The 27,972-nt window shown below is 44.6% G+C and overlaps 1 protein-coding gene across 1 annotated transcript in view; it reads right to left on the bottom strand.

Moving 5' to 3' along the window:
• Window positions 1–3,454: 3,454 nt before the first annotated feature.
• The window catches only part of IQGAP1 (IQ motif containing GTPase activating protein 1), a 95,036-nt gene continuing 70,518 nt past the window's right edge, over window positions 3,455–27,972 (bottom strand). The window contains exons 26-38 of the mRNA XM_081337736.1: window positions 25,913–26,137; window positions 23,802–23,942; window positions 23,607–23,691; window positions 21,046–21,278; window positions 18,071–18,203; window positions 17,798–17,900; window positions 15,472–15,607; window positions 13,399–13,486; window positions 13,038–13,250; window positions 12,632–12,795; window positions 12,250–12,372; window positions 6,240–6,348; window positions 3,455–3,734 (exon numbers count right to left, since the gene is read on the bottom strand). Coding sequence (XP_081193862.1) covers window positions 3,621–3,734; window positions 6,240–6,348; window positions 12,250–12,372; window positions 12,632–12,795; window positions 13,038–13,250; window positions 13,399–13,486; window positions 15,472–15,607; window positions 17,798–17,900; window positions 18,071–18,203; window positions 21,046–21,278; window positions 23,607–23,691; window positions 23,802–23,942; window positions 25,913–26,137 — 1,867 coding nt within the window. The 3' untranslated portion in view covers window positions 3,455–3,620. The remainder of the gene's footprint in view (window positions 3,735–6,239; window positions 6,349–12,249; window positions 12,373–12,631; window positions 12,796–13,037; window positions 13,251–13,398; window positions 13,487–15,471; window positions 15,608–17,797; window positions 17,901–18,070; window positions 18,204–21,045; window positions 21,279–23,606; window positions 23,692–23,801; window positions 23,943–25,912; window positions 26,138–27,972) is intronic.

A 27,972-nucleotide genomic window follows, 5' to 3' on the forward strand; every position in this document is an offset into this window, starting at 1 on the left:
TGTGGCCGAAGTGCAGAAAAGGATCCAAGAACAGTGTACATACAAACTGACAACTCATAAGATAAACGACGATAAATTATAAGATTTCATTTCATTTATTGAATTTTTATACCGCCCTTCTCCCGAAGGACTCAGGGCGGTGAACAGGGCATATAAATAGAATTACAAAAGTTAAAAAAGATTAAATAAATTGCCCAGTTAAAACAAATATAAAAACCCATAAAAACCCTGACATTCCCCCATCAGGCCAGGCCAGCTTGTTCGAACAAATGGGTCTTTAACCCGCGCCGGAAGGAGCGGAGATCCGGTGCCATCCGGAGCTCCACCGGCAGTTGGTTCCATAAATCCGGGGCGCCCACAGAGAAGGCCCTCCCCCTGGGGGCCACCAGCCGACATTCCCTGACTGGAGGCACCCTGAGGAGGCCCTCTCTGTGGGCACGTACTGGGCGGAGGGAAGTTGACGCCGGCAGCAGGTGGTCCTCGTATCCCGGACCCATGCCATGTAAGGACTTAAAAACCATCACCAAAACCTTGAACCTCACCCGGAAGACAACTGGTAGCCAATGCAGCTCGTGGAGCAAAGGTGTAACATGGGAGTACCGGGAAACGCCCAAGACAACTCTCACAGCCGCATTCTGTACCAGTTGGAGCCTCCGAGTGGTCTTCAAGGGAAGCCCCATGTAGAGAGCATTGCAGTAGTCCAGGCGAGAGGTCACGAGCGCATGAGTGACCGTGCACAGGGCATCCCGGTCCAGATAGGGCCGCAACTGATGCACCAGGCGTCCAATAGGAAGAGGTAGTAGGAAAGATGGGAATGATAATAGCTATACAGCCCTACTACATGGATAAATATCCTTAGGCATAACACAGTGCTGTGTGAATTAGGTGTTTAACAGAGTGATGGCATGAAGGGGGGAAAAACCTGTCTAGTTTTGGCATGCAATGCCAAAGTCCTGTATGGAGAGAGAAGGGGAGGAGAAAGAGAAAACAGACATGATTAGTTGCTTTTCAATAGGGGTTATATGGGTATATGTCATGGAATTTCTGGAGATGTTTTGGGGCTCTTACATGATGAGCGCTGTCTGGGATAGAATTGAGATCCAAAAGAGACTTATTAAACCAAAAGTCTATTTTCCGTTCTTTTTGATAAAATCACCTTTCCTTCCAATCCACCCCTTTTCTTTAATTACCTTAAAAATTCTTTTCATATATTTCTTCATCAATTACTTCAAAGTTTTGGCAATACTCATCTTTCTCTTTGGAAGTTATTTTATTCACTTTCGTTACTAGAATTTTCTCACCATTCCTTTGAATCAAGATTACCTGCATTTGTTTGATTGTGTATTGTATTATTTTAACCATCAAGGATAAAATACAAGGGAGGATTAATATCCCACCTGTGGGATTCACTGTCTACTCTAGTTGAAATAAATAATATCCAGCCAAAACTTCCAAGAGAAAACAATGGTAATTTATTTGCACTCCTTTGTAAATGGGGTGCTCCTTGTGCATGCAAGCACACAGTGGTCACACCTTAAATCTTCATTCTTTATATTCTTCATTGCCGTTACAAATTTACCTCCCCTTCATTGGCTTAGTAATCATACTGTAATCATGTCGTCACAACCTATCCAAAGCTAATGGAATGGAATGGAATGGAATGGAATAATAGAATAGAATAGAATAGAATAGAATAGAATTGGAAGGGACCCCGGAGGTCTTCTAGTCCAGCCCCCTGCTCAAGCAAGAGAACCTATATAGCAAGCAGTGAAAAATTGAAACCAATATTTAAAACCAATGCCTTTTTGCCCACCTTTTTCTTCTGTGTTCTGTATACCATTTAATATACCTCATCATATTCCTGTGTTCCTGATTACATTGTCTGCTGTAAACATAAATGTTATATAAAACTACAAGTTCATGTCAGTCTCTCCCACTTCATTTGGATAGTTGCTGTGCAATTTCTTGACATAACATCCTCCCTTCAGTGTGACTGTGGGGTCCCACCTCAAACTGTAGATCACACTGTGACTGGCTATAAACTGAGGGCAGATACCGGTCCAGTATCTGATTTATTTTATATAAATGATTTATTTTATTTATTTAATTAGATTTCTATACTGCCCTATTCCCGAAGGACTCAGGATGCTGTGCTTCAATGGTTAGATGGCCTACATTGACAACTAGACACAGATCTTTTTAACATTTATATTTTATTGTGTTCTACTAATTTAGATGACATGTTACGGTAATTTATATTTTGGAAATATAAATTTTGGAAACTGACCAGAGAGAGAAGCAACCTGGAACTAAGGAGAAATTTCCTGACAATGAGGACAATCAACCAGTGGAACAGCTTATCCCCAGAAATTTTGGGGGCTCCATCACTGGAGATTTTAAAGAAGAGACTGGACATCCATCTGTCTGAGACAATATAGGTTCTCCTGCTCGAGCAGGGGGCTGGACTAGAAGACCTCCAAGGTCCCTTCCAGCTCTATTCTATTCTATATTGCTAGTCCATGTACGATATGCCATACACTAATTAAATAAATGACCATTACTATATAGGCATCTAAGTCCTTTATGGCTGACCCTGGATATGTTTCCTACATCTCCTAGTTTGCATCCAGGTTTTTCGTCCTTCCCATCACTCCCTCATTGTTTGATTGGTTGTCTTGAGGTCCTAAAGATTGATCACCATCCCCGCTCAATTTCAGTTTAAAGCCCTTGGATAAGCTGAGACAGTCATTTTCTGAATACATTCTTCCTGGTTCTTGGGCATACATTCTTCTCTTGCCAGAAGCCCTTCATGTAAACCCTGGTCTAGGAATTTCAAGAAATTGTTGAAAAGTTGGATACAGTCTTTTGTATAATGTATTTCTGTATTTTGGGTTACATTTGAATCTTATAAATGTGAACTTAAAAATGTGAGAGAGGGATTATATGTTTCTATTGGAGACCTCAACCCCACAGCCTACTTGTTTTTCCCACTGGGCCCAAATTTTCTCTATTTAAAACTGTGGGATTGGGAATTTGTTTCATTATGTCTTGTTTGGAAACTTGTTTGGCGCTGGGAGTCGGAGAGCCTTCTGAGCGTTCCTGAATAAAAGGAACGCTGGAGATTTATTGGCACGTCTGTTATGTCCAGGGAACCAGGTCAGAACAGAAAGAGGGAATTAACTATGCTTGCTTTTGTGCGGGGAATCCAGAGTTGGTTTCGCTTCTTCTGTGCCAATGTGGTTTATTCAGTAAAGTTTTATTTCTTGGTAAATATTTCTTGGTAAATTTCTGGACTTGCCAACTGGACAGTTGACAGATAGATACTTGAATAATGGTAATAAGTGATATTTCTCTTCATTCTGCTTCAGTTGTTTGCTTAGCACACTAGGACTTTTTTTGGACCTCTGTTTTTTTTTTAAAAAAATCCTAGAACAAATATTTAGAGACAAGAAAAGGTGATAACAATGGTTTAATTAATTGTGACCTTTTAGCAAGTATTTAGGAAACAATATGCAAGAAATGTGTGTAGCAATGTCGGAATGAGATGCCAATAGCGGATATTCCATACTGAGGACAGAGATCCTATGCAGGATTTAATCATGCGGCCACAGGAAAGGGACTTACTTCCCATAGAATTTCTTGTTCAAAAGGAAAATAAGCAGATTAACATTCACTTTTGCTCGGTCAAATAATTTCATTACAGCTACACCTTCGTACTGCAGCTGCAGCAGATCCTGAGAGAGAGAGAGAGAGAGAAAGGGAGGAAGGGAGAAAGATGTGTTAAGGCTCGGCCAAGAATTCAGGATAATAGGAACCCTAATGCATCCAAACCTCAATCTGACAAAAATAACGACAAGTAGTAAGTAACAAGTATCTTCTGGATTTAAAGTTATCAACCAAATTTTCTATATTTATTTTAGTGACCTGTTTTATTAGAACTTATTTAAAGGAATAGCTACCAACAAAAAAACTGGGACTATATTTTTCACACAGTGATTCAGAGAACACCTTCAATGGTAAAGAAGAGAAATATATATATTTTCAATGTCTTATCAAAATGCCCAGCTGTTGGCCTAAAATAATTTGCATCTAGATACTTCTGAGCCATTTCAGCAGCTGTATCATTCACAGTCGCATCAAGTTAGGAGATCAAGCAGGGAGCATGAGGCACTCTGTGTTATCAACCCAGCAGTTCTTCAGACATCTGAACCCCATCCGGACAGGGGTTGCAAGCCGGCCTTTCTAGCTGCCCTGAAACACGCTAGAGAAGCCAGAACAATGATGGCAGCATCAGAGGCACAGAATCAAGATCACACGAAGTATTAGTACCACTTTATAAAACTCTAATGAGGCCACACTTGGAATACTGCAACCAATTTTGGTCACCATACTACAAAAAAGATGTTGAAACCTTGGCAAAAGTTCAGAGAAGAGCAGCTAAGATGATCAAAGGCCTGGAGACTAAAACATGTGAAAGAACGGCTGCAGGACTTGGGTTTGGCTAGTCTAAAGAAAAGAAGAAGCAGGAGTGACATCATAGCAGTATTCCAGTATTTGAGAGGGTGCCACAAAGAAGAGGGGGTCAACCTGTTCTCCAAAGCACCAGAGGGAAGGACAAGAAACAATGGTTGGAAACTGAGCAAAGAGAGAAGCAACCTGGAATTAAGGAGAAACTTCCTGACAGCTAGAACAATTAACCAATGGAACAACTTGCCTTCAGAAATTGTGGGCACTCCATCACTGGAAGTTTTTAAGAAGAGACTGTACAGTCACTTGTCTGAGATGGTATTGGTTCTCCTGCTTGAGCAGGGGGCTGGACTAGAAGACCTCCAAGGTCCCTTCCAGCTCTGTTCTATTCTAATGGAATATCCCTGGACATGGAAGCCAGCCAAGGAGATAGAAGGAACCATGAGAAAAAGCATGTTTTCCTGCCGCTGAGACTGGAATTGGAATTTGAATAGGATTAGGGCGGTTGCTCCAGACCCAAACAGCTCTTAATGGGTTGAAGCTAAGGTATTTGTTAGCCTCTTGGTAGGGGAGCCCCTTTACGGTTCTTTAAGCATCAAACACCCCTGGGACATTTATATGTCCCCCCACTGCAGGAGTCGCACCCCACGTTTAATTGGGTACAACGGGATATAGATCTTTATGAAATGCAGAGGCATCCATTAAGAAGCCCAAGCAGTCTTCTTCCAGGATTTAGTCAGTTTACTATTGATTTTTGATTACTTTGACGGTTTATTTTTAGCTTCTATTTTTGTTTTGACTTTGTTGTGCTCCAGATAGACCCTGTCATTCAATCCGTCAATCAGCTTTTTAGTATAAGTATCAATATTTAAGGCTATTAAAAACAAGGCTAAATTAATATTGAACACAAGCCAAGATGGTGACAAACCAGCAGCTCTTGAGAAAAGCTCTCACCCCCCTCGCCCCTTTGGTCTCTCCTTCCAGAGAAATGCCATCCAGAGGCAAGGAAAGATCCTGAGGCAACCAATCTAACAAGCAGAGAAAAATGCCCAGAGGCAACCAAGTTTCAGGATCCCCTTCACACCCTCCCCTTCCAATCCTCCATGGCTTCAACGCCTCTCAGGTGAGGACCTGCCAGAACAAGCAGTGGAGAAGCCTCCTGCACCCCACCCCAACTATACCACCCATCCTTACGGTCTGCCTTTTGCCTGCAGAAATATTAAAGACCCAAGTGCAATTTCTAGCACTTACCTATCTAAAGACCCAAAACGTTTCCCTTCTCGTGTTAAATGTCTTTTCGAAACTGCAAATGCGTAATGAGAATATTTCACTGTAGCCAATGATGAACAGGCCTGATCTTACAGACTGAAAGAAGCATTTTCCAGCTGGCTTGGCAATTCAGCACATGGCATCACTAGCAGAACATGAGGGGAGCCCTCTTTCTCATACAGTAGAAACCGCAAGATGCTGATAGATTGTTTGAGAGTTTCTGGTACCAGAATAAAAATGTAGGAATACTTAACACATACTACTTACTTAATTCACATCGCGTAGAAGAGATCCATGATTTGTCAACAATACTTTTAAATACAAGGCTTGGACGTTTTGGCATTGTATTATATTTTTTTCCACTTTTGCCTGACTAACACAACCCAGTCATTCTATTCTTCAGCCAGATTTTATCTTTTAAAAATCTCTGCCAGTAAATGTTTGCAGAGTTAACATCTTCCCCACAGGGTCACTTGAAGAGCTCTCGTGAGTAAAGTTCATACCTGATAATGCAACATAAATGTCTCCATTTGAACTCCCATGAACTTGGCTTTTACTTCGAAGTCTCCGACTTCATCTGTTGGGCCAATTTCAAATATCACATTTTTAAACCTATTCGGTTGGATACACAAAGAGACATCACGTGATTCATATTAACAGAAATATTATCATAGCTATAGATTAAAAACAAAATACAATTTACAAGTTTCAACAGATGGATTGGCTTGCCACAGTGGTCAGCTAAGTCACTTTTCAATCAAAACCATTTCCCCCATTTTCTTATTTGATAAACAAAAAATTGGAAATTAAAAGTGGCCGCTGGTGGAGGCACGGCAGGCCAAACGCAGCACGGTGGAGAGCAGAGATGACAGCTATGGGAAAGGCTGGAGAACCAGGCAGCAGATCAGTTGTAAAGGAGAGCATGCAAGAGGGTCAGCCTTAAGCCACTAACCCTCAAAGTACGGGAGACTGACCTTCTAGCACAGGTGGTCGGGGATCATAGTGCGGCTATTACTGAAACTTGGTGAGATGGAAAGCATGCTTGCAACATACTACTAGAAGGATACAATTTGTTCAAAGGAAACAGACCCATAAAGGAGGAAGAGGAATTGTATGTAAAGAATTACTACACCTTTACAGAAGTACACAGTACCAAGGACGAAAGCTTGAGATGGCATTTGTTGTGCTTGTTAATGCTGTTTCATGAAGCCAGAATGGGAGTGGTGCTCCTTGCTTTCTCAGTGATTTTGATAATGATCACAGTATCTGTCAGGTCCACCAACATGTCCTGCCATTGTGCTGGAGGTGGAGGGGAGTTGGCATTTTTGGGATAATTTTGCTTTTGCTGTACGCTTGGGAATTAGGGAGGGGGTCTGTCTTCAAAGACAGGGCAGACTCCTTGCTGCCTGCTTCCAAGGCCGTTGTGCCCTGAAAGTGACCTGTTATCTGCCCAGCACCTCAATGTTCTCAAAACATCTTCCCAGCATCACATTGTCCACTGAGAAAACAAAAGAATTGCTTTATGCTTTGCGCAGGACCTTCAGATTCCACCTGGCTTTACTGCAACCACTTTCTCTCAGTAAAAGTTCTTTTGATTCAACTCAATGGATTCAAGAGTCTTGCTTTCCTGAAGGGGAGACTGGGGCAGGTCCTTACATTAGGCGGAATACGTAAGTTCGGTCAACCCGGAGAGACTCACAGCTCTCCATGGGGACTGTGCATACAATGTCAGCACAAGGCAGCGACCAGGAGGAAGCCAAGTGCTGGGGGGAAGCCACGTCCAGGGCTCCCCCCCACCGACTGGACCTCTCTGAATGGATGGAAGAGGCTGGAAGCCTCGTCGAGACCCAGGTGGTCTATAGGCATTGGAAAGACAACAGGGAAGGAAGGGCCAAGGAAGTGACCCTCCCCTGTGGAAGTCGTGGCGCCCAATGACAGGAGTGGCAACCAGAGCTGGAAGAGCTCAAAGAAGAGGAAGGGGAAGGCAGAGAAACTGACCACACTGACTTACTGATGAAGCAAGCCATGAGCTTTATGATGAATGCCTTCCAAACCCTCAAGGCACGCAAATCCCTTGCCAAGGCTGCCGCCAGCGAGGTCCAGCCGGCCCAAGAGGAAAACAATGATGGGAGAGTGTCACCCATAGTCACCATGCAAGGGGCCTTGGCAACCCCAGCCATCACAGGCACAGTAGCAACACTGAGGGCAGCCACCCCAGCTGGAGCTGGCCCGACGAAGGCAAATGCCTCAATATAACTGCACCGGATCCAATGTAATCAAACCATTAATCCCATCATGCCAGTTGGCTGCACTGATGATAACCTGAGCGCAAGCAAGAGAGAAGCTGCTGATAGACAGTAATGTGACCATGGCCCTTAAAACTTCACTACTGGAGGACAAGTGGCTTCAAAGCCACAAGAACCAATGTTCTGTCCATGACTGTTTGGCTTGGATAGGGGTTAAGCTATATGTGCCAGAAAGCCAATGGTTAATGGTCCTGGGTAAAAGTAACGACTCCAAGACCACAGGCCACTTTGGTTTTGTAAGGAGATTGCATTTGGTCAAAAGACAGTTTTGGTGGCCATTCTTAAAGAAGGACATTGAAAGCTATGTGGCAAGTTGCCCCATTTGCGCCTTGGCCAAACAGCAGTAAGGGAAAACCCCAGGATTCCTTCAAACGGTGGCTGAGCCAGCAGCTCCATGGATTTCATAGAAGAACTCCCAGAGAGTTCAGGAAATACCGTTATATGAGTAATAACTGACTTGTTTACCAAGCAGGTACATTTTGTCCCATGCCAGAAAATCCCTTCAGCACGTGTGTTAGTCAAACTATTTGTACAACATGTTTATAGGTTGCATGGAGCCCCGCAATGCAGCATTTTTGATAAGGGGGCGCAATTCACCTCCAAGCTCTGGCAAGCATTTTTAAATCTCTTTGGGACTGATCAGGGGCTTAGCTCCAATCACCACTCCCAAATGAATTGGGAGTGTGAACGTACAAACTCAGTGTTGGAACATACCTTAGATGCTACATCAACTACCAACAAGAGAACTGGGCAAACCTGTTGCCTTTTGCAGAAGTGGCTTACAATAACTTGATTCATAGTAGCATGGAGTTCACCCCTTTTAAAGTAGCAACAGAACAGGAGTTTTACCCAATGCTCGAGCTACCACTGAGTGACCCCCCCTGTACCTTCCTTAAATGAGTGGGTCTCACAATTACGAATTATTTGGCCAGTGGTGAGAAAGTTCCTTGCGGATGCATGGGATGCATATAAAAAGCAAGCTGACAAGAAGTAAATGAAACCTAAAGCCTTTAACATTGGCGATCGAGTCTATTTGTCCACCTGATACCTGCAATCTAGTTAGGTCAACTCGGAGAGACTCACAGCTCTCCATGGGGACTAAGCGGAGTGCTAGGGGGAAGCCTTGTCCAGGGCTCCCTCCCCGACTGGACCTAGGCAACCATCAAAAAAATTAGGACCCAAATTTGTGGGTACCTTTCCCATCAAATGCATCATTAACCCAGTCACCATAAAACTAGATTTGCCCAAGTTCCTTCGGAGAATCCACCCGAAGTTCCACTATAATTTGCTAAAGACCAAAATCACCTTCCCTCTCAGACCTGAATGCCGCCACCACCTGATGAGAGAGGAGGAACAGCACTTGGAGGTCAGAAACATTTTAGATTCCCATAAACATTGAGGGAAGCTTCAATATTTAGTAATCTTGGAAAGACTTTCCCGAGTCCTAAAATGAGTGGGTTGATCACCCACCAAATTAGGGCTGCTAGGCTTCTTAAGCACATTCATAACCAGTATCCTGATAAACCTAGATTAATCTGTTGTTTTTTTACCCTCTTCTCCCCTTTTGTTCTGTTTTGTTTTGCAGGACTAACGTCACTGTTCAAAGGGGCAGCTTGTCAGGTCCACCAATCTGTCCTGCCATTGTGCTGGATGGGGAAAGGGACGGGCATTTTTTGGATGCTTTGGCTTTTGCCGCACGCTTGGGCATTAGGGAGGGAAACTGTCATCGGAGATGGGACAGACTCCTTTCCAGCTGGTTCCTGCTTCCAAGATTGTTGTGCCCTGAGAGTGATCTGTTATCTGCCCAGCACTTCAGCATTCTCAAAATATCTTCCGGACATGGCACTGGCTGCTGGTGGACTGGTCAGAGGGGGGTTGAGATTGGGGAAAATGAAAGAACTGCTTTATGCTTTATGATTCTGCCTGGCTTTACTGCAACCCGTTTCTCTCAGTAAAAGTTCTTTTGATTCAACTCAATGGATTCAAGAGTCTTGCTTTCCTGAGGGACCAGCTGGGGCAGGTCCGTACAGTATCTTTCTGAACTGGGTGCAAGGAAGAAGGGGCACCAAGTTACCACGGATTTCTTCCTTTCTCCATGGTTGGTTCCAGTCAGTGCAGATGTGGCAAGCTGGGGAAGAGGTCAAGTTCACAAGCCCTCAGTTATGGAGTGGCACAGGCCATGATCCTTTCCCCGCTTCTGTTCAACATGAAACTGCCGGGCGGGTCATCTGCCACTTTGGGATCTGCATCGTCAGTATGCCGATTATACCCAACTGTACATCTTGACCCTGGGCTCCCCAAGGAATGCGCCTGATGTTTTGTCCCATTGACTGAAGGCAGACTTGGCTGTTCTTGGAAATATGTTGAGAAAGTGGTATGCTGTCAGCTACAGAGCACTCTTGAAGAAGCAGATTGCCCAGATCCATTTCCATCTGGACTCAGACCTGTTTATGGAATGAAAAATTGTTGGTCTGGAAGATGACCTCCACTGGAACCTGAGTGGAGAGAGAAGCACTGAGCCAGAGAGGCTGTTAAAGCCCTGATCTGTTGTCGTGGACAGCATGACACCGGTTGAAACTGAAGCCAATGGAGACAGTTCATGCAGAAGACATCTCCAGAGACAGTCTTTGAAAAGGTAGCATTCCATCCAAAAGTGCCGCTTTGTAGTTGCTGGATAGGCTGGTGGAGGCAATGGCTGGCAGGGCTAGAGGTGGCGGTGGGGACATTCACTTTTGGAGATCTGACATGGAGCTGCAGACCTGGCAGCCAACAGCTGTCATTCGCACACCACGTATCGCTGCCTCTGTAGATCACCCAGAAATGGCAACTGATATAAAAAGCTGTGGCTGTGAATTAAAATGGTTGTATGCCAGAAGCCCTGAGCTACAGAATATTCTCCCCCTTGAGATTAGAAAGCTACTCTCATTTTTGGCCTTTTGGAACTGCTCAAGACTAAACTGTCTTTGGGGAAGAAATCGTTATCCTGGCTCTTACCACTATCTAGTGGTTCTCACACAGGCTTTTCCAGAAGGCAATTGGACTTTCTTGGTTCTTTTCCTTGAAAAGGATTTGCTTCTCATCCAAGAAGCATCTTCAATTCTGGATGAGAAGCGAAATGTTTTCAAGGAAAAAACCAGAAAGTCCAGTTGCCTTCTGGAAAAGCATGTGTGGGACAATTATGACCTGGATGATTAAGAATCTCCATAGACATCTGGTTGTTTATATCATCACTGATTTTTATCCTGTTTTTATTTTGTAAAAGCTAGGAATCATTTTGTGAAATCCACTAATATATAAACAGAATGAATGAACGAACAAACAAATATCCCATACCAATAATTCATGGCTTGTTCCACAGTGTGAGCATGGAAGAGGCACATTTCCACCATATCCTACTACATAATCTTGGTTCCAGTATCATCATTCCACTATTCATCACTTGAAGCGTGAAATGGCCCAAAACGACAATTCTCTTCACAAAAATCTATTGGGAGCCAGATCTGAGATAACAACCGCTACTGCTTACAGGGACAATAGGAACTATTTTTATGGATGACGAGCTGAATTTGGGTGCAAAGTGCAAAGCAGGGGCTAAAGGATACAGCAAGATTCTTTTCTATAAGCTCAAAAGACCAACCTGGCAAATCAATAAAGGTAAAGGTAAAGGTTCCCCCGCACATGCGTGCTAGTCGTTTCCGACTCTAGGGGCCGGTGCTCATCTCCGTTTCAAAGCCGAAGAGCCAGCGCTTGTCCGAGGACGTCTCCGTGGTCAGGTGGCCGGCATGACTAGACGCCAAAGGCACACAGAACGTTGTGACCTTCCCACCGGAGTGGTTCCTATTTTTCTACCTGCATTTTTACGTGCTTTCGAACTGCTAGTTTGGCAGAAGCTGGGACGAGTAACAGGCGCTCACTCTGCTACGCGGCACTCGGGATTCGACCCGCCAAACTGCCGACCTTCTGATCGACAAGCTCAGCATCCTAACCCACTGAGCCACCGCGTCCCTTACAAATCAATAGCCTGTCCCAAATCCGCAACAAGGATGTGTATGTCTTTTCCACATAACAGGGTCCCCCTTGTGACGGCAAGAGAATGATAAGGGCAGAAACATTTGATAAACAACTCTACTTTCTCTTATTGCAAACGCGATGCCACGTGCCAGATTTAATTATTCCCACATGGCTTTTTTGGTACAGAAACACTCACTGGTTGGCTTGTAGGTCTTCAATCTCTAGCAAAACTCCCTTTTCATGGAGTCGGGCTGCTGTGTATTTCAGAAAAATCTTCTTGCTCTTTTTCCCCTTCATCTCCCGTGGCTTTTTTGAGACCCTAAAGTAAGAAACATCAGAATCTGGTTGAGGGAAGTCCAGCAGTATCTGTGACACTTTTAACTTACTTGCTCTGAGCTGAGCAATCCTGGCCCCAAAGTTATTGTCATTCCTGAAAAAAGGAGGATTCTATTTCTCCTCCCCCTGCCAAAAAAAAAACTACATTATGTAAATATTTTCTATCACAACTACTCTCAGTCCCTTTTCAATAATTTCTGTGACAAAAGTTCAATTGCAAAATCTTGGGAGATGGCACTCACTTGCCCTTGGCCAAATTATCCAAGCACGTTTTGATGTAGCTCTTATAGTAATCCACCTGCTCTTCATAGAAAGTAGCCTTGGAATTAAGTGCGCTATAGGTTTGCTGAAGCTTGACCAGTTCCGCTTTTCTCCTCTGGCGATAGCGACGTTGATTCCGGATATCCTAAACCAGGAGAGGAATATATGAAAAACCAGGCTTTGACTCGAAGATCTGAGACACTGCTAAAAAACCTGGCCATCATCTGACCATGGTGGACCCAGAGGTTCCTTTGGGATGAGAACACACAGCCCTTCTGTGCCACACAACTGACCATTCCCCCTTTCCCCAAACACCTGTTTAAGCAACCATTCACTGGCTAAGGTTGTTCATCCTGGCACTGCTCCAGCTTCCCACAAAAAAATTACCTTTGCAATGTCATTGATCAAATCCTGGTATCTATTCTTTGGGTCTGCCATGCCCAGTTCGGTCAGCTTCTTCAGCCCTGATTTAATTTTGTCTTTCTTCTCTTGAAGACTCAAGTTATTATCCTCCTTGATTGACTTTGATTTCTTCATTTTGTCAGGAGTTTTAGCATCCCGAATAGCCCGTCTCTGCATGGCCCTTTGGTGCTCAACTTCCTAGAAAAGGGTCAATGTGTCATTTGTAAATCACAATTTCTCATCGTGTCCCTGGCCTGCCAAAGAGCCACTACTTCAGAACTGGCACGACAATTCCTTACCATTACCTGTAGCTATAGAGCCATGGAGAGTAAAGTATCTTTCATACCTGCTCAGCAGCCGCTGGAATTTCAAGGATCTCTGTTAACGTTTCTCCTGGCTGGAAACGGATTACATCCACAATTAAACGTTTGGTGCTAGGAAAGAAAAAGAATGGAAAGCATGATAAATGATTTATGTCTATGTCCATCCTGCCAGATAGATGTCAAGGGTGGACCATGGATACTCTGAACCCCTGCAACGGAAGCAGACACACATTTCGGCCTGCTCAGGCACCTAATGGATCAGGATCAAGTCCATGGGTCATTTGAGGTTGAAGATTTCCTCAACCTTCTGGCAAAAATGGTGCCTGGCTCACCCTTGGAACTGCTGTGGGGGTACAAAGGCCGCAGTGCGGCCTCTCTTTGGTTGGCTATCCCAATTGATTCCTTGGTTTACTAAGGGCTGAGGAAAGTAAAGACAGCTGGAAGGACCCTGGCTTTAAACCCAAAGTCTTTCACATCCAGCACTGCTAACGGCTCATGCTGAACCCTAGACTGTGCATTAAGAGCGGCTAAGGAACAATCCTCTGCACAATTATTGCATCCATGGATTCTTAACTGGTAGACCTACTGCAGGTGTAACTTGAACCCTTCTGGGGAACACAGGCAAACCAAAGCTTCAATAGGCAAGCCAGATGGATTTGTGAGTTTCTTAGTGGATAAAGCTGTTTTGATGCCAACTGGACAGTCTAAGCAGGGGTCTCCAACGCCCTGGCAGCGGACTGGTACCAGTCCACGGCCTGTTGGGAACTGGGCTGCACAAAGCTTCATTTGCGCATGTGTGGGAGTTAGGTTGCGAGCGCGAAACTATACCCTCCCCCCATCACTGCCGCCAATCCACAGATCGAGGTTGAATGGGGCAATAACCTGTGGAATTAACTAGGATTCTTTTGAGCTGGTAGAGTCTGAAGAAATGGACGACGTCCTTTGCGAGTTGACCATGCCCCTCCTGACTCCTCTGCATGGCCAGTCAAGGTTTGTGCAGTTGGATCTAGGATCCATTAATGCTTCTTTGAGATAGGGCATGATAGCTTCATTATGCAATTCCCCAAGGCTTAATATTTTCCTCTAGGTAGACATTATTTAATGTTCTAATCTAAGCAGCTACTGGGACAGGTTGTCTGCTGGTTTGGGTGAACCGTCAGCGATATGCCGAGGACACCCAAGCTGAGATGGCAATAGCAACTGGTGCCTGGAGGAGCCAAGGTTTGGATAGGATTAAACATGCTCCAATTAAACTCTGGCAAGAATGAGCTGCTTCTTTCCAATAAACACCAGTAGTTGGTGTGTGGTGCAAGGCTCTTTCTGGACTGGTAGCTACCTGCTGAAGCAGCAACTGGAAACCTTACTTTAGCTTCCACTACTACACCAATTATGCAACTAAGTCAGCCCTTCAAGGTAATCCAGACAAGAACACAAAGCATTACTAACGCTACTACCTTCATTGTAAGTAACACAATTTTGCAAGTCTGAAAACACTTCTTCCCTCCCTTATTTTTACTTTCCAGAAAACTAGGAAGGTCTCTCCTGACATGCTCCCCAGGCCCCTTTTCCTTCTGTGAGCTGAAATACATTTTACCCAATGGCTGTCTAGCCTGTGGCTCTTACTCCTCTCTCCCACAGACCATTACAACTATCTCAACCAGGATGCCCTAACAAGAGTGTCTTACGTCCTGATCATTACACAGTTAGACTACTATAATGTGTTCTATGGGATGCTGATGCCATGTGATGGCCAGGCTCCTGGGGGGCCGGGGGGGGAAACATCCCCCCAGAGTAGCATTACATCTATGCTGGTTACTTCACTGGCTGCTGGCTGATTTGGGGGTCCAATCAAAGTGCTAACCATCATTTTTAAAGCCCTTCACTGCGCTCTCCCAATTATATCAGGCAATGCCTGCCAAGGTAGTATCTGCCTTAGCTGGTAGCAACACATATTCCCATAATGTGAAGTTCATGGGCCTTTACCAAGACAACATTCAGGAGGGCCAACGCTGAAAAGACAGCAGGCCCTCACTGCAGATTTGGCAAGCCTGCTCCGGGCCGATTATAAGGAAGTGACCTTCCTCGCGTTCACTTACTTCAGCAGGATCGTCCTGGCATCCATCTCAGCATTCTCATCGCCGGGAACGTCAAACTTGTTTGTCAAAGTGAGAGAAACCTCAGTTTTGGCAAGCATCTCTTTACTGGGGTCATTCACGTTACCACATCCTTCTCCTGCAAGAGAAAGGGCAGGTGTCCTTCCTTTATAGTCCTCAAAATGGTGAAGCGGGAGAATATAAAAGGCATCTTTAAGATGGCTAAAATACAGCTCTGTTTAAAGCAATTCCCCATGAAGCAAATAGCAAAATCCCTCCCACGTTGAGGAAACTTTCTAACAGTCCAATGAAGAAATGGATGATAACTGTTTAAAATCCATTCTAGTAAATTATATCTATGTAGTTATAAGACTCAAAAAAGTCCTCTAAAGCATCATGCAATCTATTAAGCCCGATATAAAAATTTAAATAAAAATCTTCAGCAGTTTTCTAAAGGACAAGCTACAAGGGGCCTAACCTCCAGCTCGAGAGACGGAGAAAGAGAGAGAGAAAACTCCATTTAGCCTTTTATTTTCGTTCATTAGTGTCCAGAATTCATTCAATATCTGAAGCGGAAAAGTGAGAGGATGATCTTCTCCTTTTCCTCGGCCAGGGATCGGCCCCAGAAGCTCTGGCAGCTCCTCAGAAAGAAGCCACCCCCGTGGGCGGCCTGAGTAGAGCATCATGAAGAAAACACCAGGCTCAGATATTCAGCCAATGTATCGGCCCAGCGGAGGGATGGAGCCAAAGAGTGACGTTTTGCAATGGACAGATGGAAACGTTGCCAACCAACATGCAGATTTTCAAAGTGCTGCCCGAGACGTTTTTTGGCATGGCACCCAGTGTACACACAACCACTGGGGCCATCGTGGTCAATTTAGGTCCCAAACCTTCAACTTTGATTTTCAGAGCGTGCTATTTTGTGATCCTTTCCAATTCTTTCTCTTCTGTTCTATTACCCTTTCATATTGCCACATCAATTATCCACACTTTCTTTTGTTCAATTACAGTTAAATCTGGTGCATCATGAGCCAAGACTTTATCAATGGGTATTTGGAAATCCCACAATAATTTAACCTGCTCGTTTATGCTCCCACCAATTTTTCACTGCTGTCACATGGTAATTTCTACAGATGCTCCAGTGAGTCACTTTTATGGGTTGTTGGACAGCCAGCCAGATCTGGCATTTTTATCCACCTATTGGATCTGTCCCAAGGACCTGGCATAGACAGATGTTGTTGTTTGTTGGTGTTAAAGGTATTGTTTTAGGACAGGGGTGTCAAACTCAATTTCATTGAGGGCCACATCAGCATTGCGGTTGCCCTTAGAGGGCCGGGTGGGTATGACCTGGGTGGGAGTGGCCTACTGGGTGGGCATGGCTAGAGTGCGTATGGCCTACTGGGTGGGCGTGGCCAGCTCTACATCGTTCGCATCAAGGGTGCCTATGGGGGCCTGGGCAGGAGTGGGACAGATCTGAGGGTCTCTGGCAGAAGGAGGGTCTCTGGGCCAGGGCCAAGGCAGTGGGGGCCGTTCCCTCACTGTTTCCAGGATGGCTTCGCGGGCCACATGAAACCACTTCGCGGGCCGGATCCGGCCCCCGGGCCTTGTGTTTGACATGTCTGTTTTAGGATGTAAGCTGTTCCAAGCAAAGCTGTCTTTTGCCATTGACTGATTTGTGATTTTGTCAATGCCGATGGTGCTCAACTGGTGCTCCAGACGTTTTGAGATTGCATCTAAGGCTCCTATTGCTATTGATACTATCTTTGCTTTCTTCTGCCATAGTCACTCCACTTCTATTTGCAGATCTTTATATTTTGTTATTTTCTCCAGCCCTTTCTCTTCTCTTCTGCCGTCTCCAGGCACTGCCACATCCACTATCCAAACTTTTGCCTTTCTTACTGAAAATTGTTACGTCTGGGGGTTTTGTGTGACAGGTTATTATTTATTTGAATGTATTGCCTGCCCAATTCCAGTGGTCTCTGGACAGTGTAGAAAAGTAGGGAGAACATAAAAGCAGCTAAAAACATTGAATCACACAGACAGCTAAGACGAAAATAATTTAATGGGGAGAAAAAACATCAACCCAGGCCTGGGACCAAAGCCAGGTTTTCAAAGCTTTCCAAAACCCCAGGAAAGTGGGCTCTAGTCCCTTATTTGGGGGGAGAGGGGCTGTTGTTCCAGAAGGTGGGGCTGCAACAGAGAACACATGCTTCTGAGATCCCACAAGATGACAGTGAAGCTGGCCTGTGTCGGGAGAGCAAAAACGGTTGGGGATAAGCAGATAAGCCACTCTCAAGGGCCGAGGCCCTAATAAATTGGAAAAGCTCACCAATCAGAGATTCAATGGTAGAAACTTCGCCCAGGTCATCCAGAAGCTCGTGTATAGGATCATTGTGCTCGGGGGCAATTGCATCCTGATGATCCAGGAGCAGCTGATTTGGGTAGAAGAGAGAAAGCTTCTTTATATGGATTTCAAACCTTTTGGAAAAGGAAAAAGGTTTTGCAAGGCTCTTGCACAGAGCATGCAATCTGGCCACTGTCAGAGCTTAAAGGCTTGAATGCTATTGGCACACAGCACTACAAATCAACATGCAAGACTTACTGTGTGCGTATTGATGATTTCTCCAATGGAAATATAAATCACTGGCTTTGTGAGTGTCACTAAGTCAGAATATTCATCAACATTAAACTTCTCTTGCAGTTCTGGGACCTCACAAGCAGCCTGGAAAAAGCGTCTTTAAAGAAAAACAAAGTCAGTTCAATTCCATCCTGCACTGCACCATTATGGATCAAGAGAGGCCTTTGCAAGCCGGATTTTATCTTTTGTGCTAAGTGAGTGGCAACATTCGGTATCATTTACAGCGCTTCTGGCGTGTGCATTTGGGGGACCTATTCTGTTTGTTGAAGACATCAGAAGAGTTGATGCATTGTGCCTGAGAGCTGCCACTGACGTCCTGGCTTCTCCACGCACACTGGGGCTTCTCATCTACAAGGAGAATCTACCCAAATACTTCCTTTCTTGGCCCCTGGGTCAGGGACTGAGGACACCACGTTGCTCTGCTGCCCTGCTAATTAAAAGATTAAGCGAGTGTCACCCAAAGTTGGATAGCCTTGCTAAGTTGATAAATTTGATAAAGATTTTTTTCCCTTATTCTTGTTTTCTTGTAATTCTTTTTTAAATTTAGAGCTATTTAGCTAATTTTTAATGGACGCTTCCTTTAACTACAACTTGACTTTCTTTCTTTCTTTTCTACCACGGAGAACTCTGGCTAAGCATCCACCTTAAATGCAGAAAAGGTATAAAGAGTCCATGGAAGCTGAGATGCTTTTTCATCTGCGTCTTCAAAGATCTGCCTGGCCTGTTCAGAACGGAGCACATGGTTTGCCCACTCAGACCAGGGACCCCAGAAGCACTGAAGCAGGCCCCAGTGTATTTTTAGTTTTTCGAATGCTTGTAAGTTACCTAAAACCTCATTTACCACAACCAAGAGTGGTAACTGCCAGTGATAATTTGTGCTCAGATTTCATATTACCAAATGAGCTCAATTTGCCTTTGAAGGGATTTTATTGTGCTTATGATTTTAGTATAAGTTTGACATTAGCAGCTATTTTATATAGCAACCATTAGTCACCATTTTATATTGATATTTTTTTTATTTTAATTCCATTTATATCCCGCCCTTCTCCGAAGACTCAGGGCGGCTTACAAGCTTAGCAGTAGCCTTCATTCTATGTATATGCCTGCTTATTAGGGCTTTCACACACACACACCCCAAGCGGCATTATTACAAAGTCAGCTTAATTGCCCCCAACAATCTGGGTCCTCATTTTTGTATTGTTATTATGTAATCATTGTTTTGTTATTTTGTAATCGTTATTTTGTAGTCAGATGCTTTATGTATTTTGGAAAAGTAAAAGCCTCATGTTAAAGGGGAAAAGGAGTTACGGATGGAGCCTGGGTTGTTGTGTATGAGTCATCATGTAGGAATTATTTTTCTGTAACTTTTGGTTCCTAGTACCAAGACCAGATCTCTTTGTTCTGGAAAGGTATAAAAGGTGGAAGACATCTTTCCTGGTTGTTGTCTTCATCTCTCTACCAGCCACAAAGAGAGATGTGGCCACCCAGCTCTATTTTGATCAAAATAAAAGTTGTTTGCTTGCTGAAACCTCGGCTTGGGAGTTTGTTTTGGCTCTTTTAAATTCCTGTGTAATGCTGGGGCAATTGTGAGGCTAAGTGTAAAACCTTACACCTTGAAATGATTTAGCTTCAAAGAGTGGCTGGCCTTTTGGAGCATTTCATTTTATGAGTTCCGAACTATCGGGGAGAGGGGGTGGGGGAGCAGGGGGGCCCTCTGAACTACTGTGCCATGAGATTCCAAATGCGGCTTCTGGTTCCACAGTCCTAAATTAACCCATGGAGATACCATCCGTACAGGTTCCCTCTTCACTCAGCTTTCGCACTCTGGTTTCTGGCAAAGCACCACAAGTTGTCACTGCAGCCAGAATCCCCTTCAGGTCGGAATCAAATTCGGCTCTGAAAATGCCTCCCCTTTGGCAAGCAGACTCAAGGGCTGGGATCCTAAGACTTATCTTGCAAGAACAAATCCCAAATGCAAATTGTGGGATAACACATTTAGTCTCGACCAGAGGAGACCAGCTGTGCTGCTGCACATTAAAATGCAGAAAGAATGTGAGGAGTGTGCACATTTATTAATTTAAGCGACTTATGGGGTATGAGAGCAAACTTATAAATCCGGGCAGCTAACAACAATCAGGCCATCATAAGTGGATCAACAAGAAGAAGCAGAACTTCACACGAGACTGAATTCCCATCAAGGTCCCACCAGGTGCCTCTATTTCTACTTGCTTCCTTGGGTGAGTGCCACGACTGATGTTGGCAAAAGACTATACAGCTTCTAGATTCTAGAAGATTTCAGAGACAAAACCCAATAATGGGCCTCTTGTTTTTCCCCAACGGGATTGAGCTCATCTGTCTTTGACTAAAGAGCTGGGCACTCGGCAATTGTAAAACGACAGACAGCTAGGCAGGCATCACTGATTTCAAAATCTTACTGGAATCTTCCAAGGCAATCAAGTTAATATCGGTTTATTATTACTGCACTCCAGAGACTGATATTTCGTGCAACAAAGGACATAAACTTAATAAAGGTGGGAAGAAGAAGTTCTGTGTTCTGTCAAATTGAGCATTCCCCAAACGTACAAAAATATCTACAAAACTCTGGGGAACAGCGAAAAAATGGAGCAGTGTTCATGTTGCACTCTTGTCCGTTATTCTCTTTTAAATTAAGCACTGTAAAATATGTTAATAAAATGCATCTCCCAAACAACACAAGATTTGGTTTTGGTCCTGATGATAATCAAAGCTGCATTTCACACACCAAGAACAGCTTGGTGTGTTTGTCGTGTTTGAGGACAAGGTGGCTTGAGGGAATGGAGAAGACATGGGGATTCTCCTGTTTTCTTTCCGTCATGAACTACGAGTCTTAGGGCATCCCTGAGCATAATCCGCTCTCCCGCCCTCCCCATACAACTCGCCCGCTGGTTAGAATTCCCTACCTGAATTTCTGATAGGACTGAGACAGGAACTCATTGATGAGGGCGAGATGTGCGTTGTCTCCCATGAACATCTTATTGGAGGCTGCGTGTTGCAACATTTTTGCAATGGAGCCCAGGTTCCGTCGCTGGTCGGTGGTCAACTGTCCTCCAGCTGAGAGATCAATGATGTCAAAGGCATCTGGGGCCACAATGGCCGGGTTCATGTAGCGATAGTACAGAAGGTTGCCGACAATCTGGAAACAGAAAGAAGATGCCAGGTCGGTTCCCTGCGGCCTGGGCTCTCCCACCAAAGCCTTCCCTACTTCTGTTCCCCGTACTAAGTTGCTAAATTGCACAGATAGGCAAGGGAGACTCCAGATCTTAGAAGAAAAAGAAAATTGCAAACACTTGTGGCAGAGAGTCAACCGCGCCTTTTCTTAAATGTATCTAGATACAACTTGGGAAATCTTTTTTTCAGCTGCAGAGAAAGCAAAAGCAGGATCATGATCACATTGCACCTGAAACTGAGCTCTACTCGGTCACAGGATAATCCAAATATTATGGAGTCACCGGTGCTCTCTGAGCTGGCTTGTTTTCTTGCAGATCTTTCATTGCCAAACTAGGTAGAACCATCTGTGCTAGTAGGAGTGGGGTTTGCTCTCAATTTATATTTTGGCAGCTTGCCCTGTCAAGACCAAAAGTCAAGAGAAGCAAACAATAGCCTTGGTGGAGCAGTGGGCTAATGCCTCCTTAAGTAACACCAGCTGCCTGCAATTAGTGCAGGTTCCAGTCCCACCAGGCTCAAGGTTGACTCAGCCTTCCATCCTTCCGAGGTAGGTAAAATGAGGACCCAGATTGTTGGGGGCAATAAGCTGACTTTGTAATAATGCCGCTTGGGGTGTGTGTGAAAGCCCTAATAAGCAGGCATATACATAGAATGAAGGCTACTGCTAAGCTTGTAAGCCGCCCTGAGTCTTCGGAGAAGGGCGGGATATAAATGGAATTAAAATAAAAATAAAATAAATAAATAAATACCCCAATCAAGGAACTACCAACTCAAACAAGCTAACAGTAAACAACAGCCCAAGGAACCAGCAAGACCATTTCCAGCAATACCGACAGAGCAAGCCACTAGTACAGGGGTAGGCAGCCTTGGCTCTTTCATGACTTGTGGACTTCATCTCCCAGAATTCCTGAGCCAGCTATGGCTCAGCTTGGAAACCTCTCCCTTTCCCCTCAGCATGGCTGGCTCAGGAATTCTGGGAGTTGAAGTCCACGAGTCATAAAAAAGCCAAGATTGCCTACCCCTGGACTAGTATGTAACATGAGAGTAAACCCCACTCTCTGCTAGTCCTGATGACAGTACTTAGTTTGGTAATGAAACATCTGCAGGAAAACAACCCAGCTCAGAAAGCACCAAAGACTACACAGTTCAACCCTGAGCTACCAATACTCTTTAGCCGTCCTATCTTGGCTATTCAGTGACGAACACTGGGGAAAGCTGACAGATGTACCCATGTATTCCTTCCTGATATATTTCACTATTTTTCCTAGGGCTAGCTAGAAGCGAGGTAATTGTGCAGAGTTCCTTAGAAAGGTTTGAGAGGCACGTAGACATTTTAATCCTTATTAAACCGATACATCCGCAAATGTGCCAGGATGCACCCAGGAGTGCAGCTGCCCCGTTTGTTGTGGCTTTTTCAGCTTTATTCTCGAAGGCAGAGGCAGCCAGAGTTTTCTCTTCTCACTTTCAGGACTTTAGATATAATGATGATCCCAGAAGGAACAGCTGAGCTAAAGGAAGGAAAGCAGCATTTCTCCAGCAAGGGCATCAATGAGGGCCTGCCTGCCGAGCGGGGAAGGGGGAAAGGCCTCAGGGAGGCCATTCCAAATCAGAAGGGTGAAGCTGCTTCCCAGGGGGCACTTGGCTCTCTCACACAGCCTGGCACTGTCTGCCACGCTATATCTCAGCTGCTGGTGGAGCAGATTTGTCACTAGCCAGCTACTCTGTGTGTGGGGGGGGGAGATCTCCTTCGGACCTGCCTGTCAGAACTCTCCAAAAAAGGTTAATTCACCTGCAGAGAAAGCCTAGATTCGATGCCTCAGTGTGGGAAAGCAGAGAGCTAGAAAAGAGAAGAAAACAGCATTCAGTCTTTCGTAGGAAGAGGCCCGGGATCTTCTATCCTTCAAGAGAAACTGCCAGGTACGATGTGTCACTCACACCATCCCACCAAGCTCTGGCTCCAATTCAGGGCCTGCAAGGGTCCCCCCTGCCAAGTGGGGCCCCTTTCCTGTAATGGAGAGCATTTGAGGAGGAGGAGGAGGTCACCCGCTGGCTGTTTTAGCAGCTACCAACGGCTGTTTCTGAAAACATTTCTTACCTGACACTCTCTCTCTCTTTAAGAAAAGAAGGAAGAGCTGGCGTAAGCTTTGGCTGACAGCCTATTCAGAGAAGCCCAGCAGCAGCAGGAGGAGGAGGAGGAGGAGGCAGGCAGAAGCAGAAGCTGCAGAACGCCCCACCACCACCGCCGCCGCCACCCCCACCACCACCGTCAGAACGACCCTCTAATCCGGCTCCTCACCTTCAGAAGCTCGTCCTCGCTGGCATCCGGAAACTTCTCATGCAGTGAATCCTTCAAGACTTTGGCAATGAAACGCATCCCGTAACTGCAGAAGAGATTTTGGGGGGCGGAGGGAGAGGACGAGAGGAGGACGAGAGGAGGTTAAGGAGAGGAAACCCAGAAAACGTTGCCATAAGAGAAGCTTCTGGAACTCACGGGATTTTTTCCAAGGAGCTGATGATAGCCAGCAAGAATTTGTCTGTTACGGCTCGCATGTTCTTCATAGAGGTGTCCAGGCGGGTCTTCACTTCTTCGTGGGTCAGTGCTTGCTCAGGCGTGACATCATAGGGCAGTTTACTGTTTTTTTTAAAAAAAGGGGGGGGGGAAGGGCCATTTTTGAAAGGCTGGTCCTGCTTTTTCTCTGCTGGGCGCTGCCCTTGCCTGCCTCCAGAAATGGCAAAGGGCGGCAGAGTTGGGAGGTTCAGCTGATGCTCCGAGCAGAGCAGGGCACCATAATCCCCGGCGCTTTTTTAGCAAGACAGACAGACAGACAGACAGACACACACACACACGTGTTTGCTGCCCAAACTATGTTAAAACTGGTTAGAGGCCCAGGGCTTTGTCATGATTTCAGGCAGAGAGATACATCAGAGGGATCAGAATTTATTGACCACGGAACATTTTTTTAAAAGAAAAGCTTAGAGTTTCAAAATGGATATATAAAAGTCTTCCCTTTAATATAAAAAAAATGTGAAAGACTATAGTGGACTTTGTTAATATAAATGATGAGAGTTTACAAAGACTAATAAGTATAAATAGAAATACAATATATATTCTTATGACGGGGAAAAAAGAAAGAAATATGGATTTTGTTAAGACTGCGAAGTACAGTAAATTGTTTTAAACAAAGATTTTATTTGGTTCTGTTTCTATTGGAATATTATGTTTTTTGTGCTTGGTATAGAAAAATATGAAATTTAGAATTTTAATTTGAAGATTTAATCATTGTGTAAGTTCTAGAGTGTTGTTGTTGTTGTTAGTTGCGAAGTCGTGTCCGACCCATCGTGACCCTATGGACAATGTTCCTCCAGGTTCTAGAGTAGGCTTATAATAATTATAGGTACTATGTATTAGTATTTTACTGAGTTGGAAAGAGATGGAAGTCAACCCTTTTTTCTTTTCCCTAAATCTTGCACTTGGCTCCCCGTTTTTCTTAATTTTTTTCATTGTACTTTACAATGAAGTTCAATAAAAAGTTTACGTATAAAAAGTATTTTAGGCAGCGTGATGAGAAAGTCAGCAGCTGCCAAGTGAAAGATGTCAATGGCAATATTGATTTAAAGTTGATTTCAGTTTTTAACATAACAAAGCTGAAGAAACATTTTTAAATTTATCTTTTAAATTTCAACTTTCTGGACTTCTACAATACCCCACCTTACGGAGGGGGGAAAAAACAGAAGGGTTGCCTTTGTTTTAATACCCAACATTTAGCTGATTCACAATAGTTTATTTTCAATTTTGATGAAAAGAGCCAGCCTGGTGTTGGGGTGAAGCTGCTGGCCTAGGAACCAGGAGATCTGTTTTAGTACCACCTTAGCCGGGTGACCCGGCCCAACCCATCTCTCAGCCTCACACAGCGGTTGTTTTGGGAAAATAAGAGGAGGAAGGAATATTTGGCAAGTTCATCGCCTTACGTTATTTATTAAAATAATAAAGGGAGGATAACACTCTAATAAATAAGTAACTAAAACATGAGTCAGGGTTGACTAAACTTAAGGTATCTGACTTTACTCGGCCTGCGAAGACTTTCGTGTCTGTCTTCCCGAAAGACCTCTTGGAAACCAGTTTTTGGCCATGCAAGAAACAGGACATTAATTTTTAATAATTATGGTGATTAATATACAAAATGCCAATATACAGGCTGGGAAATTCAGTGGAAGAAATTCTATATTCATACTAAGTTTTAGACTTATTATTTCTGATTAGTATATTATCCAATGCTGACTGCTAAAATAGTTCACATTATTAAAATTGCTTTTGAAATGTAATAAATTCAGTTATGTACAACCAACTGTTATACTGAAATACTAATTTCTACAATATTTGTAAACTTCTTGTTTATCCAATTGTATCCTACCCTTTTATCATAGAAAGGTTTCTGTGCCTTTCCTGTTTTCATATTTTCTCTAAAACACCTAATAAAAATAAAGAGAAATGCATGCCTTTGTATTTTTCATCGTAATATATGCGACCAATAAATCTGCCCCCCCCAACAAAGCTCCCCCCTCAGGGAACACCAGCACCCCCCAACGTGAGCAGCTCCACACCTGGCCTCTCCAGTCTGAGTCTCCATCTGGTTGACCCACGACTTGTAGATGTCCACCGGATCCATTTTGATATTGAGGGACTTGTCCTCCATGATCTCCTTGACCACTGGGGCCAGGATCTGTCTCAAGGCATTTTGCCCACGAGCACCACGGTTGAAGCTCACCACCATCTTTATTACTGTGGGGTTTCCAGTCACGATCTCGTGTAACTGATCCACCTTTGATCTGGAAAAGGGCAAGAGCATCTTGGTTAGACCTCAGAGGCCTTCTAAGATCACACCAGAAGATGTGAACCTCGTGCCAGCTGCTTCCCTATTGGTTCTCATGAGGAACTTTGCAATAAGTGTCAGCCTTCGGTCCCAACTTGGCTTAATGTTGCATAAACTGGCTGCAGGGTTACATCCTCTGTGTGTGGCTAACACATCCACTCTTTGTTTACACAGCAGCTGATACGATACCAGAACTCATTTTATTGCCTCCTTGGATCCATGCTACTGTCTCCTAAATAATTGCAGCTCACCTCATCGGGATACTGTGCTGCCATTTAATGTTTGCATTCAAGGAAGGTGACTGAGGAGCCCATTTAAACTGTCTTTCCTTGTGACTCCTGGGAACAGGAGGGGAAGGGGATGTTTTCTGAAACATCATTAGACAATAGATTCTACACGTTTTACACAGAACTCCCTTTTTTAAATGTTAGAATCATCATTCTAGCCACTGCAGGATAAAGGCCTCTTCCGCATGTTTCCAACCAATACGGTCCTCTCTTTTGCCAATTGGGCCTGCCATACTTGCTGATGTCGTCACTCCATCTTGTTTCAGGTCTCTTTCATGGACACTAGTGGTCTCTCATCCAAGCAGGGGTGTTTTACCTTACTGAGTGGGTGATAGCAGTGAACTGTACCAAAAACTCAGAACAAAGCCTTTGACGTTTTATAGTCTAACATTTCAAGTGTCCACAAAATGTTGGAATACAAAACATAAAAGGCTTTGTTCTGAGTTTTTTGTACAGTTCACTGCTATCACCCACTCCGTAAGGTAAAAACATCCCTGCTTGGATGAGAGACCATTAGGAAACCACAGGGGGGTAAGATAGACTGGCAAGTCAACAAAAGTATAAGGGTAGTCCTCAACTTACAACAGCAATGGAGCCTGCCCATTACTGATGAAAGTCAAGGTCTAATGATCTCCCCAACTCTGCTCTCCCAATGCATTCATTAAACGAATGCATGCGTCATTAAGGCGAGCACGGGGTGACTCAGGGTGGGGGAGATGGTGGGAAGCCCAGTGCAAGCGCAGGCCCACCCACACGGAGCCTCCCAAGACCTTCCCCATCCTCTGAGATATCCCACCTGCCCCTTGGGCTCCCCACAGCCCTATGGGGAACTAGCTAGAGTTGCTTTCCTCACCATGCTTTGCTGCCCCGGTGACAGCATTGTTGGTTCTGGGGGAGCAAAGAATTGTGAGGGAAGCAAAACCGGCAGGATTTCTTCTCCTGGACTGTGCCACGTGGCCTTTCTTGCCCCAGCTTCCTGAACTCTGGATGACTTCAAAAGGTAAATGAGCGGGGATGGGGGTGGGGAGGACTGTGTGAGATGCGGTGGGATGGTAAAGCAGGCCCAGTGGCGATGGGGACCCGGCGGGGCAGAAAGGGGGAGGGAAACAGGTGGGTGGGTTTGCTGCGAATGACCACAGGACACCGTAGGTGTTGTAACTTTGAAACGGGTTCCTATGTAGCTTTGGGGAAAATTTGTAAATTTGAACAGTCATTAAATGGCCTGAGATACCTCGAGGATTACTGTATCACTTTCCTACTGTTACTATGAAAACAAAATGGAGATGTTGTCCGTGTAGCCTGACTCAACAGAAGTCTCTACCTTCTACACCAGAGAAGCCTCCTTAGAGAACAAGACACTTTGTCCAGGATGAATTTGGGGTCCTATTGTTGTTATTAGCTGCAAAGTCGTGTCCGACCCATCGCGACCCTATGGACAAACGTTCCTCCAGGCCTTCCTGTCCTCTACCATCCTCTGGAGTCCCTTTAAGCTCACGCCTACTGC

Source organism: Vipera berus, assembly GCF_964194415.1.
Source record: "Vipera berus genome assembly, chromosome: 12".
Taxonomy (NCBI): domain Eukaryota; kingdom Metazoa; phylum Chordata; class Lepidosauria; order Squamata; family Viperidae; genus Vipera; species Vipera berus.